Source organism: Lolium rigidum, chromosome 3 (genome assembly GCF_022539505.1).
Source record: "Lolium rigidum isolate FL_2022 chromosome 3, APGP_CSIRO_Lrig_0.1, whole genome shotgun sequence".
NCBI lineage: Eukaryota > Viridiplantae > Streptophyta > Magnoliopsida > Poales > Poaceae > Lolium > Lolium rigidum.
This window is the reverse complement of record NC_061510.1, coordinates 44,324,171-44,335,011: the sequence shown is the minus strand read 5'-3', so window position 1 is coordinate 44,335,011 and position 10,841 is coordinate 44,324,171. Positions and strand designations below refer to the sequence as shown.

Sequence of the window (10,841 nt, the reverse complement as noted above, 5' to 3'; positions counted from 1 at the left end):
GGGCCGCCGGCAAGGTGGACGCGGTGTCCGCCGGCTCGTGCCGAAGAGCACCGGAAGTGGTCACCGAGGACCGCCGGCTCAAAGGCTCGGGCCGCCGGCAACGTGGACGCGGTGTCCGCCGGCTCGTGCCGAAGAGCACCCGGAAGTGGTCGCCGAGGACCGCCGGCTCGAAGGCTCGGGCCGCTGGCAAGGTGGACGCGGTGTCCGCCGGTTCGTGCTGAAGAGCACCGGAAGTGGTCGCTGAGGACCGCCAGCTCGAAGGCTCTGGGCCGCTAGCAAGGTGGACGCGGTGTCCGCCGGCTCGTGCTGAAGAGCACCCGGAGGTGGTCGCTGAGGACCGCCAGCTCGAAGGCTCTGGGCCGCTGGCAAGGTGGACGCGGTGTCCGCCGGCTCGTGCTGAAGAGCACCCGGAGGTGGTCGCTGAGGACCGCCAGCTCGAAAGCTCTGGGCCGCTGGCAAGGTGGACGCGGTGTCCGCCGGCTCGTGCTGAAGAGCACCGGAAGTGGTCGGCGAGGACCGCCAGCTCGAAGCCTCGGGCCGCCGGCAAGGTGGACGCGGTGTCCGCCGGCTCGTGCCGAAGAGCACCGGAGGTGGTCGCCGAGGACCGCCGGCTCCAAGGCTCGGGCCGCCGGCAAGGTGGACGCGGTGTCCGCCGGCTCGTGCTGAAGAGCACCCGGAAGTGGTCACTGAGGACCGCCAGCTCAAAGGCTCTGGGCCGCTGGCAACGTGGACGCGGTGTCCGCCGGCTCGTGCTGAAGAGCACCCGGAAGTGGTCGCTGAGGACCGCCGGCTCGAAGGCTCGGGCCGCCGGCAAGGTGGACGCGGTGTCCGCCGGTTCGTGGCCGAAGAGCACCCGGAAGTGGTCGCCGAGGACCGCCGGCTCGAAGGCTCGGGCCGCTAGCAAGGTGGACGCGGTGTCCGCCGGCTCGTGGCCGAAGAGCACCCGGAGGTGGTCGCCGAGGACCGCCGGCTCGAAGGCTCGGGCCGCCGGCAAGGTGGACGCGGTGTCCGCCGGCTCGTGCCGAAGAGCACCGGAGGTGGTCGCCGAGGACCGCCGGCTCGAAAGCTCGGGCCGCCGGCAAGGTGGACGCGGTGTCCGCCGGCTCGTGCTCGAAGAGCACCCGGAAGTGGTCGCCGAGGACCGCCGGCTCGAAGCCTCGGGCCGCCGGCAAGGTGGACGCGGTGTCCGCCGGCTCGTGCTCGAAGAGCACCCGGAGGTGGTCGCCGAGGACCGCCGGCTCGAAGGCTCGCGGCCGCCGGCAAGGTGGACGCGGTGTCCGCCGGCTCGTGCTGAAGAGCACCCGGAGGTGGTCGCTGAGGACCGCCAGCTCGAAAGCTCTGGGCCGCTGGCAAGGTGGACGCGGTGTCCGCCGGCTCGTGCTGAAGAGCATCCGGAAGGTGGACCCTGGGGTCCGCCAGCTCGATGGAGTCCATCGGAGATAGTCATATAAGAGACAAAGTTAGTCAGTAAAGACATATAATATATGCAGCCTTAGCAGTGCTAGCTTTATGTAGAGGGATGCCGGCTCGGTTTTGTCCGAGCCCCCTGGAGTCATTTTCATGTCCCCCCGCTCTTTGGCTTTTTCTCTTGCCGGCCATACAGCCGGGTTGCGGTCCGTAGCTAGGTCAAGAGTGGGCCGCAAAGTGGAGCGCACAAGTACTTAGACTTTGAGGGGCGGACTCATTCGAGCCGACATCGGCGAAGGCCGGATTGCCCAAGGTGATCTCTCTTTGGACGTTGTTCATGTGAGGTTACCTCCAGCTTTTGCTCTTGCTAGCCATGAAGCCGGGTTGCGGACAACAGCTGAGTCGAAGAGCTGGGCCTTTGGTACCGTACACACTACTAAGCCGTCTTTGGGATAGAGCATCGTGGACCAGCCGGCGAGCCCCCGGGACGAGTTGAGTCGGTCCGGGGGTAAGCAGCGAAGTGCGGCGGAAGAGGGGGTAGCCCCCGAGTGTAACTCGGGTCACCCGGCTGAGCAGCGGTGCGGTGAGTTACTCAGCATTACTTACATTTTGTTTTCTTTGTAGGGTTGATCTCGATAGTGATGACGAGTTGTTGAAGCCGTAGAGGCGAGGGAGTGGCTGGTGGCCTCAGCCGGCTTGACTCCAGCCGGCCAAGCTACCAAACGCGCTGCAGATGTACGAGTCGATGCAGATTCCGGCTGCACAGATTCAGCCGAACGGGCGACCAAACGCGCTCGGGCTGGTTCAGTCGGTGCAGGCTCCACTCATCCCATTCCCGGCTCGGCTCGGACAGGCGGAACCGGTACGAGCGGAGTCGAGCGACCAACCAAACAGACCCAGCCCCAGCCAGGTTAAGGACAACCCGCCCAGCCGGCACTAGTGCAGCCGGCTCGATCGATCGGACATCGAGCGGATTCAGTCAGCGGCATGTTTTCAGCCGGACAAATATTTTTTTATTTTTTCAGCCGGCTAGGTATTCTCAGCAGGCCCAAACCTTTTTTTTTTTAGCCGGCCGGAAGATTCTATTTTTTTCAGCCGGCAACTTATTTTTCTTTTTGATTTTTCTCTCCTTTATTTTTTGAGTCGGCAGCCATTTTTCCTCACTTGGCAGGCAAATCAGCCGACTTGGGTTTTTCTTCTTTTTCTATTTTTTCTTTTTAGCCGGCCGGATCACTTTTTCCACCCGGCCACTTTTTTTTTTTTTTCAGCCGCACACATCCCCAGCCGGACCCATCGCCCCTTTTCTTTTTTCTCTTGTGAGACGAGTAGGAGAGGAGCGGCCGGCAGCAATACTGCCGCGCGGCGCAGCCGGAGATCGCGCGCGCAGCGAGCCGGAGGGCGCGGACTAGAGCTGCGGGAGCAGCGCGGGCGCCAAGGCGCGAAGCCGGGACAGCGGCGCGTTGTAGCGCGACGGGTGGTGCGGCGCCGGAGCCGGCCGGAATCCGACCCGGCGGCGAGCGCGTGAGTCGGCCACGGCGTAGATGGTGATGGAGATGGCAGGCGCGCAGCCGAAGTCGAGGCAGGCGCGTCGCAGAGATGGTGGTGGCGTCCCGCGTGCATGTGCAGCACGAGACCGCAGGAGCAGCAGCCGGCGGGCGACGTGCATGAGACGAAGCCAGTGAGGGCGTGTTGCGGAGCCGGCAGAGGCCGCAGCCGGCGGCGACGTGCATGGGGCGCAGCAGCCGGAGGTAGCCGCGGCGGACACAGCCGTTTCTTGGTGCTTGGCCGTTGCATGCGCACGTGGAGCTGCTGCCGGTTGTATGCCGGCCTGCTGGTGCCGTTATTGAAGAAGGAGTTAGGCCGCTGGCTGCAAGGGCGCGCGGGGTGCATGCAGGCGCGGGCGTGGACGTCAAGGGCGCGGGCGGCGATGGCGGCCGTGTGTGGCGGACGCGACCGGGACGGACCGTGGCCAGGCGGCTGCTCGCATGGACGCCAGCGGCGCGTGGGAGTTGCAGCGTGAGGGCTAGCTGCGCCAGCGAATGGAGCCTGGGCGCTGGCGAGATTGCTCCTCTCGCGTGCTGCTCTGGTTGATGCTTTGTATGCGCGCGTACGCGCTGGTTGCTGCCTTGCAAGCTGCCGCGCTACTGTTCGCGGGCGCCGGTGAACGGGCCGCTACTGCTGGTGGCTTTGCCTTCACGCGTGGGAGGATGGAGCTGCTGCTGCTGCTCGGACGAGCTGCGCCGGCGCCGCCCGAGCTGGCCGGATGGTGCGGCAGAGGAGATGCGCGTTTGAGACGGAGCCTGCTCGAGGGAGAACGGCGGTGCGGGCGAGTTGGCCGCTGCTGCACGCGCGCAGGGGCACGAGGTGCTGCTGCTGCTTGGCCGCTGCGCTCGTGCAACGGTCGCTGCTTGACCGGAGCAGAGCTCGCGGGCGCCGATGCGCGCGTGGTAGGGAGTCGAGTTCGCGGCCGCAAGGCGACCGCCAGGCGCGGCCGGGCGTTGCTACTGCGTGGGCCGCGGCAGCGGCAAGGCCCGGGATTTGTTGAAGGCGTCGGTATTGCCGTGTTGGTGAAGAGGACGCCGCGGCACCCAGCCGGGCATACAGCAGTTCCCCGGGGCATGGCCCCCGGGTTGCGTTGTAGACGCCAGCGTTGGTGATGAAGCTCGCGGCGGCGACGACGCAGCCGAGTCTGAGGAGTGCGGCGGCGGTGAAGAAGATGGAGCCGCGCCCGAAGAAGGGCGGCGATGCTCTCGGCGGCGGAGGCCGCGGCGGTAACGGAGAAGGCGAAGCCGTGCCCAGAGAGGGCGGCGAAGCCGGCGGCGATGAAGGCCGCGGCGGTGACGATGATGAGGAAGGGTCCCGTCCAGACGAACTCCGGTCGGCGTCGCTGCAGGCCCCACGGTGGGCGCCAAATGTCGTAGTATCGTCACGGCATATGCTACGGGGTAGCTAAAGAGAGGTGGTTCCTGTATGGGCGTCGACGGTATCCGGATGCGGGATTGGTACACAGCACGCGGTGATGTACCCGGGTTCAGGGCCCTCGCGGTGGAGGTAAAACCCCTACTCCTGCATGTCTGATGTATATGACAGTATATGTGTGATACAGAGTTGCTCCTTGAGCTGTTTGTCCTGATAAGGAAGAAGCTACTGTGAGCTAAGAGGGAGCCTGGCCGGCTTGGAGAGAGCCTGGCCGGCTGCTCGTATGTGAGCTGAGAGAGAGAGGCGTATCAGCCTCGAGGGAATGAGCCTGAAGGGCTCTCCCTGGTGTGCCTTATAGGAATATTCGATCGAGCGGACCTTAGGGCGCCAGGACCTTATCCACACCGACCGAGCCGCTGGAGATTCGCGCATCTGGGCCCACACGCGCGGGCGGTTGACCCCTACATCCACGAGGATACGCCTAGCGAAACTAGCGATACGCTCGGGGTGAGAGGACAAGGAGTCGGCGGATACATGGCGTACTCGCCGTCCTTGGTGGCGCAGGCGCAAGTACGGCAAGGCCATGGCGCTGCGCCGGCCCCCCATACACTTCCCCCACACGCCCGATTCAAATTTGAATCTCCACCTCTACCCGTCCCCTTCCTCCTTCCTCGAGCCTCTGAACGAGCTCTCACCCAAGAACTCCAGAGATCGCCGGCAGCCTCGCCTGCAAGAGAGGATTCGAGCGAAGGAATCTCCTAGATGATGATGGCTGGAGACTCTGAGGGATTCACCCAGCTGCTCATGAGGTAAGCCCTCGATCTACATCCACCCTGCATCGTTTCTGTTCATCCCCTCCTGCTGATTTGGTTCAAATTGGTCCCAGATTGTCAAGGCCCAGGTTCAAATTGGAACCAAGCATTCCGATTCAGGGTGCCGAGACAAGCGCTCGCACTTCTCCGTCCAGCTTGAGTTCTGATTCCAGCGTGCCAGTTTCTGATCCATGGCAAGCCGATTTTGAGGAGGACAGAGTCTGCAGCAACGAGCCAATACCTGACAAGCAGAATGATGCACCATTTCCGGCTGATTCGCCATACGCCGACATCAAGCGAGTCCCCTCCATCGGAGCGCTCCTGGAAACAAAGGTTAGTTGTCCGGAAGTTTGCTGCACACCCTTTTTTAGCAGTCATGTTTATTCTCTGGTAGCTGAAAATGACATTAGAAGGGGATGTCCATTAGCAGTGGCATAGACCAATATTCAGAAATGGTTAGTGGCACAGATGGTGAGAGAACAACGACCATATTCATAGTAGTTTAGGTTGAATTAGCCTGGGATCTCTGGGGCAATAGTAAGATGTGGCATGCAGAGAGAGGTAGATTAGCATGCCGCATTGCTGCTCCAACACGATTACTCAATTAGGCTAATGCTGTCGGGAGATCGTGTATATAGTCCTAATTCTAGGACCAGTATAGGCATAGGACCTAATCTAGAAACAGTATATGAGTTGCAAAAATTTGGAGTACAGGACAATGAGGCTAACTATAATTCCTGCTTAACAAATTCTTATGATAGATTTCATTCTACATATAAGAATGGTTGGCTTGCATCAGGTTCCAAAGAACATATATTACCGTCCTTTGTGTACTTCTTTTCTTTCACTTCCTGTGAATTGCAATTAACTGCAAGTACAATGAACAAGTAGCAGTAAGGATGGGTGATATTAACAGCATCCATTGTACTTTAGATACCACCTATTTTCCTTGATCTTTGAAATGAACTGTTGCATGCGAGTATGTGACTATTTCAGTTTGCAGCCTACCTTACTACATCTGCAGGTGGCGCTCTAACTATTAGAAGAGCAGTGTCTACTTCTTTGAGCACCACCACTACTTAACACCAACTATATATGCTAAAAGTTCAACGCCTAGGGCGCGGCGTGCCGCCGCGCCTTTGCTTCCTAGTTGTTTCTTTCAAGTCTCTGCTCCATTTTATCTCATGAAGTACATTGTTGCTTATAAACCCAGATATCACAATTTATGTGTTTTTGTGTTATCGTCTTATCGAGTTTTCCTTTTCGGCTTTCCAGAAGGAGGTCACTTTCATGGAGCACAATTCATTGTTTTCCTTTTGTTGCTTATAAAATAATAGAAAGCCTTGTGCAATTTTATTTGTGATTTACGAGCTGCATTGTTTTATGCAAAAGCATCTGAAATCTATCATGTGTGCTATTTGAACACAGTGGCGTAAATACCTACCGGAATTGTTTTCACATACATCATTCCTAGTGACAACATGTTAACCATTCACAATACATTCAAGTGTGCTCAGTGACACAAGTGCATGTTTCTAAAATTGCTCTCCAAATGGCGAGTTTTCATTCATTGATCTGTAATTTATAAATGTTCTGAATGTCATCACCGTTCTCCTCACAGTTGTTGTAGTTCTGGTTTGATTCTGTCCAGGCCCAAGTATATTTGCAAGTTCTTCCTACCTGTGATTTTCTGCTTGATGCATCTCCACATGGGAACTGATCTTTTAGGGAGGACGCAAATACCACGCAGGTACTTCTCCTAGTCACCCATTGTCTGTAGTTTCTGTCAAAGTTTCGAAGTATACCTGTCAGATAACTGAAATTATTTGCAATTATAAAACTAGAACTGTTGATTTGGACTTTTTATACATTGTGAGGCTAAGTCTACTTACATTGCAATACTGTGGGAACCAATAAAGGCCACTTGAGATGATTTTTTCTAGTTTAGATGTTGAGACTTGGATAAACTGCTAGGCACCTGTCATATGTGAATATGTGATGTTCCAGACTCTATAGTGAACTGTAGGGAAGGATGTGTGAAGTTGTACCTAGTTTCATGTTCCTGTTTTTAGTTGTCTCAATCTTCTTGGCTACGTCACTTTTGTTTTGTAACTGAAGCTTGTGGTTCTTAGAGGAAGGATTGTTTATCCTTGTATCTACACTTCTATTAGTCTATCAGAAAGTGTCCTCTCTTTTTTGCAATTTTGCTAGATGTGAAAAGTACCAGCTACAACTTACAATGAGGTCGTTTATCTTTTCATGCATTGTCAGAGAGCCGTCAACCGCTTGGTGAAGAAAAATGCATGTCTGCATCTGCAAGAGGACAGCGATGGAAGATCCCATCTGTACCAGAATATAGTTGCATGACTTACCGAGATAGTCAAAGGATGTTGTTTTGAATTTTGAAGGCATATAGCCTGTTCCAAAAGCAGAGGGATGAATTGTTTTGTTTTGTTTGCCTATGCAGTGATTAGTCTAATCCCTCTAGATAGAAAGGGAGTTTAAACTGAATTTAGTATCCGATCCCGTCCTAAGGGATGGCTCTGAATCTGAACTTGTAGTACTGCAATTATGATAAGTTTTGTTTGTGAACCTCCGGCTGGGGTGTTGTCTCAATATGCATATGCCGTATTCTGGAGAGAAACACATCTGATTTTCATAAACGCAGTTTCTCAGAGCTGGTGTATGTTGGACCGCCGAAAAGGTGATGTCCAGTGCACTGTTGCTGCTACTCACTTGTTGTGTTGTCGGACTGCTACACTTGACTTAGCTTGTGATGTCTTCAAACATCATAATTGCTAGAGCTAATGCAGAACTTTGATATGGACTTCGTTAATAATAACTAGCGCCGAACAAATCTTCATACAAATCGTAAATTTCAAGGTACTAAAAAATTCCTCATTTGATTACGAAAAACATATATGCACTACGGACTAAGATTTTCTATGTTTCCAATAGTTTTAAAAATAAACTCCTCCATACTTCTTTTTACTCTCAAAAGACTTGCATGGATCTTATTATCTTGGAGAAGAACTTTTTTGGCACCGAACGAATTATCAATTTGAGTATGATTTTACTATAGAAATCATGGTTACAATTTGAGTATGATGTTACCATAGAAATCATGGTTCGAGATACACCACCGGTAGTTACACTGAGACACATGCTTCGATATGTTTTTAGTTCGGATAAGAACTTCTTAGGCACCGAAAGATTTTCAATCCGACTATGATGTTAGTATTGAAATCATGGTTAGCGATACACCACCGGCGGTTACTCTGAGAAACATGATTACTCGAAATAACCTTAGTAATACTGCACACAACAAATATATATCCACGTCAAGGTGGATGTCCACACTAAAGCTTTAGGATGCCTTTGCCAATGATCAAATGACCTCTAACCCGGCAGCCCTACGCCACAACCATAGTAAATATCTATGACGATGGTATATATGATTTGAAGCACCTCACCATTGAACATTGCGATATCAATGCCTTAGAGTTTATTCTCCTCACGGTTCTATATGTGTTCTAGGTCGAAGTGGTTACCTATATGACAACTTTAGAATACCTTTGCCAACATCTCAAGGACTTCATCGGGCAACTATAAGAAACCAATGCATTGGGTTTATCTAGTACGTGGATTTAACTACGATATTACTATTGAAATCATGGTTACCGATACATCACCAACGGTTAGTTTGAGACACATGCTTGGATGTCTTATTAGGTCGAAAAGAACTTCTCGGGCTCAAGATTAGGATAGCTATATGTTACATGTTGAGGTGGTTATCTACAATACAATTTTAGGATACGTTCCCCAACATTAGAAGGACCTCATCGGGGAACTATAAGATATCACTGCACTGGGTTCATGAACCACGCAGTTACTTATGAGTCCATCCCCCCGTTTACCTATAATACAATGATAGGATCTCTCTTTTCACACATGTGAAATAACCTTAGTAATACCGCACACGACGAATGCATATCCACGTCAAGGTGGATATCTACAGTAAAACTTTAGGATGCCTTCGCCAAAGATCAAAGGGCCTAACTAACCCACCAGCCTTACGCCACAATAAGAGTAAGAATTTATGGAGATGCTATATATGTTTTGAAGGACCTCACCATTGAACACTACGATATCAATTCCTTAGATTTTATAGTACCTCATGATTACATATGTGTTTCACGTCGAGGTGGTTACCTATATTGCAACTTTAAGATACCTTCGCCAACATCAGATGAACTTAATCGGGCAACTATCAGATATCAATTCATTGGGTTCATCTATTACGTGGATTTAACTACGATATTACTATTGAAAGCGGTTGGTGATACACCACCAACGGTTAGTTTGTGACATATGCTTGGATGTCTTATTAGCTCGAAGAACTTCTCAGGCTCAAGATTATGATACCTACGTGTTTCACGTCGAGGTGCTTACCTACAATACAAATTTAGGATACCTTCGCCAACATTAGAAGGACTTCACCAGGCAACTATAAGATATCATTGCATGGGGTTCATCTATCACGTGGTTACTTATGATTCTGTGCCAACGGTTAACTATGATACAATGGTGGGATCCTTTTTCACACATGTAGAAATGATGTTAGTAGTACTGTACACGCCGAATGCATATCCACGTCAAGTTGAATATCTACACTAAAGCTTTAGGATGCCTTCACAAAAGTTCAAAGGGCCTAACTAACCTGGTAGCCTTACGCCACAACCATAGTAGGTATCTATGGCGATGTAATATATGTTTTGAAGGACCTCACCATTTAACATTGCGATACCTCATGTTATATATGTGTTCCATGTCGAGGTGGTTACCTATATTACAACTTTACGATACCTTCGCCAACATCAGAAGGACTTCAAAGGGCAACTATACGATATCAATGCATTGGGTTCATCTATTACGTGGATTTAACTATGAGACACATGCTTGGATGTCTTATTAGCTCGAAAAAGAACTTCTCGGACTCAATATTAGGATACCTATTTTGTTCCACGTCGAGGTGGTTACCTACATCACAACTTTAGGATACCTTCACCAACATTAGAAGGACTTCACCGAGCAACTATAAGATATCACTACATTTGGTTCATCTATCACGCGGTTACTTATGAGTCGGTTCCCATGGTTACCCATGATACAATAGTAGGATCCCTTTTTCACACATGCGAAAATGATCTTAGTAATACCGCACACGATGAATGCATATCCACGTCAAGGTGGATATCTACACCAAAGCTTTAGGATGACTTCACCAAAGATCAAAGGGACTAACTAACCCGGCAGCCTTATGCCATAATCATATTAAGCATCTATGGTGATCGATGTTTTATATGATTTGAAGGACCTCACCATTGAACACTGCGATATCAATGCCTTGGAGTTTATCTACCTCACGGTTACATATGTGTTTCACGTCGAGGTGGTTACCTATATTACAACTTTAGGATACCTTCGCCAATATCAGAAGTACTTCATCGAGCAACTATAAGATATTAATGCATTGGCTTCATCTATTACGTGGATTTAAATACGATATTACTATTGAAATCATGGTTAGCGATACACCACCAACGGTTAGTTTGGGACACATGCCTGGATGTCTTATTAGCTCGAAAAAGAACTTCTCGGGCTCAATATTAGGATAACTATGTGTTCCACGTCGAGGTGGTT

General features: G+C 51.8%; 1 protein-coding gene across 2 annotated transcripts; it reads left to right on the top strand.

Annotated features, from left to right (window-relative positions):
* The first annotated feature begins 4,690 nt into the window (after positions 1-4,690).
* Positions 4,691-7,732, top strand: LOC124701519. Of its 2 annotated transcripts, none has more exons than XM_047233597.1 (4): positions 4,691-5,135; positions 5,213-5,471; positions 6,769-6,888; positions 7,410-7,732. In XM_047233597.1, exons 1-3 carry the CDS (start codon positions 5,089-5,091, stop codon positions 6,856-6,858), a joined length of 396 nt encoding a protein of 131 aa, XP_047089553.1. In that variant the 5' UTR covers positions 4,691-5,088; the 3' UTR covers positions 6,859-6,888; positions 7,410-7,732. The 2 variants fall into 2 exon arrangements, with proteins under 2 accessions (XP_047089553.1, XP_047089554.1); XM_047233598.1 differs by having other exon boundaries at positions 4,693-5,135; positions 6,790-6,888.
* The last annotated feature ends 3,109 nt before the right edge of the window (positions 7,733-10,841 follow it).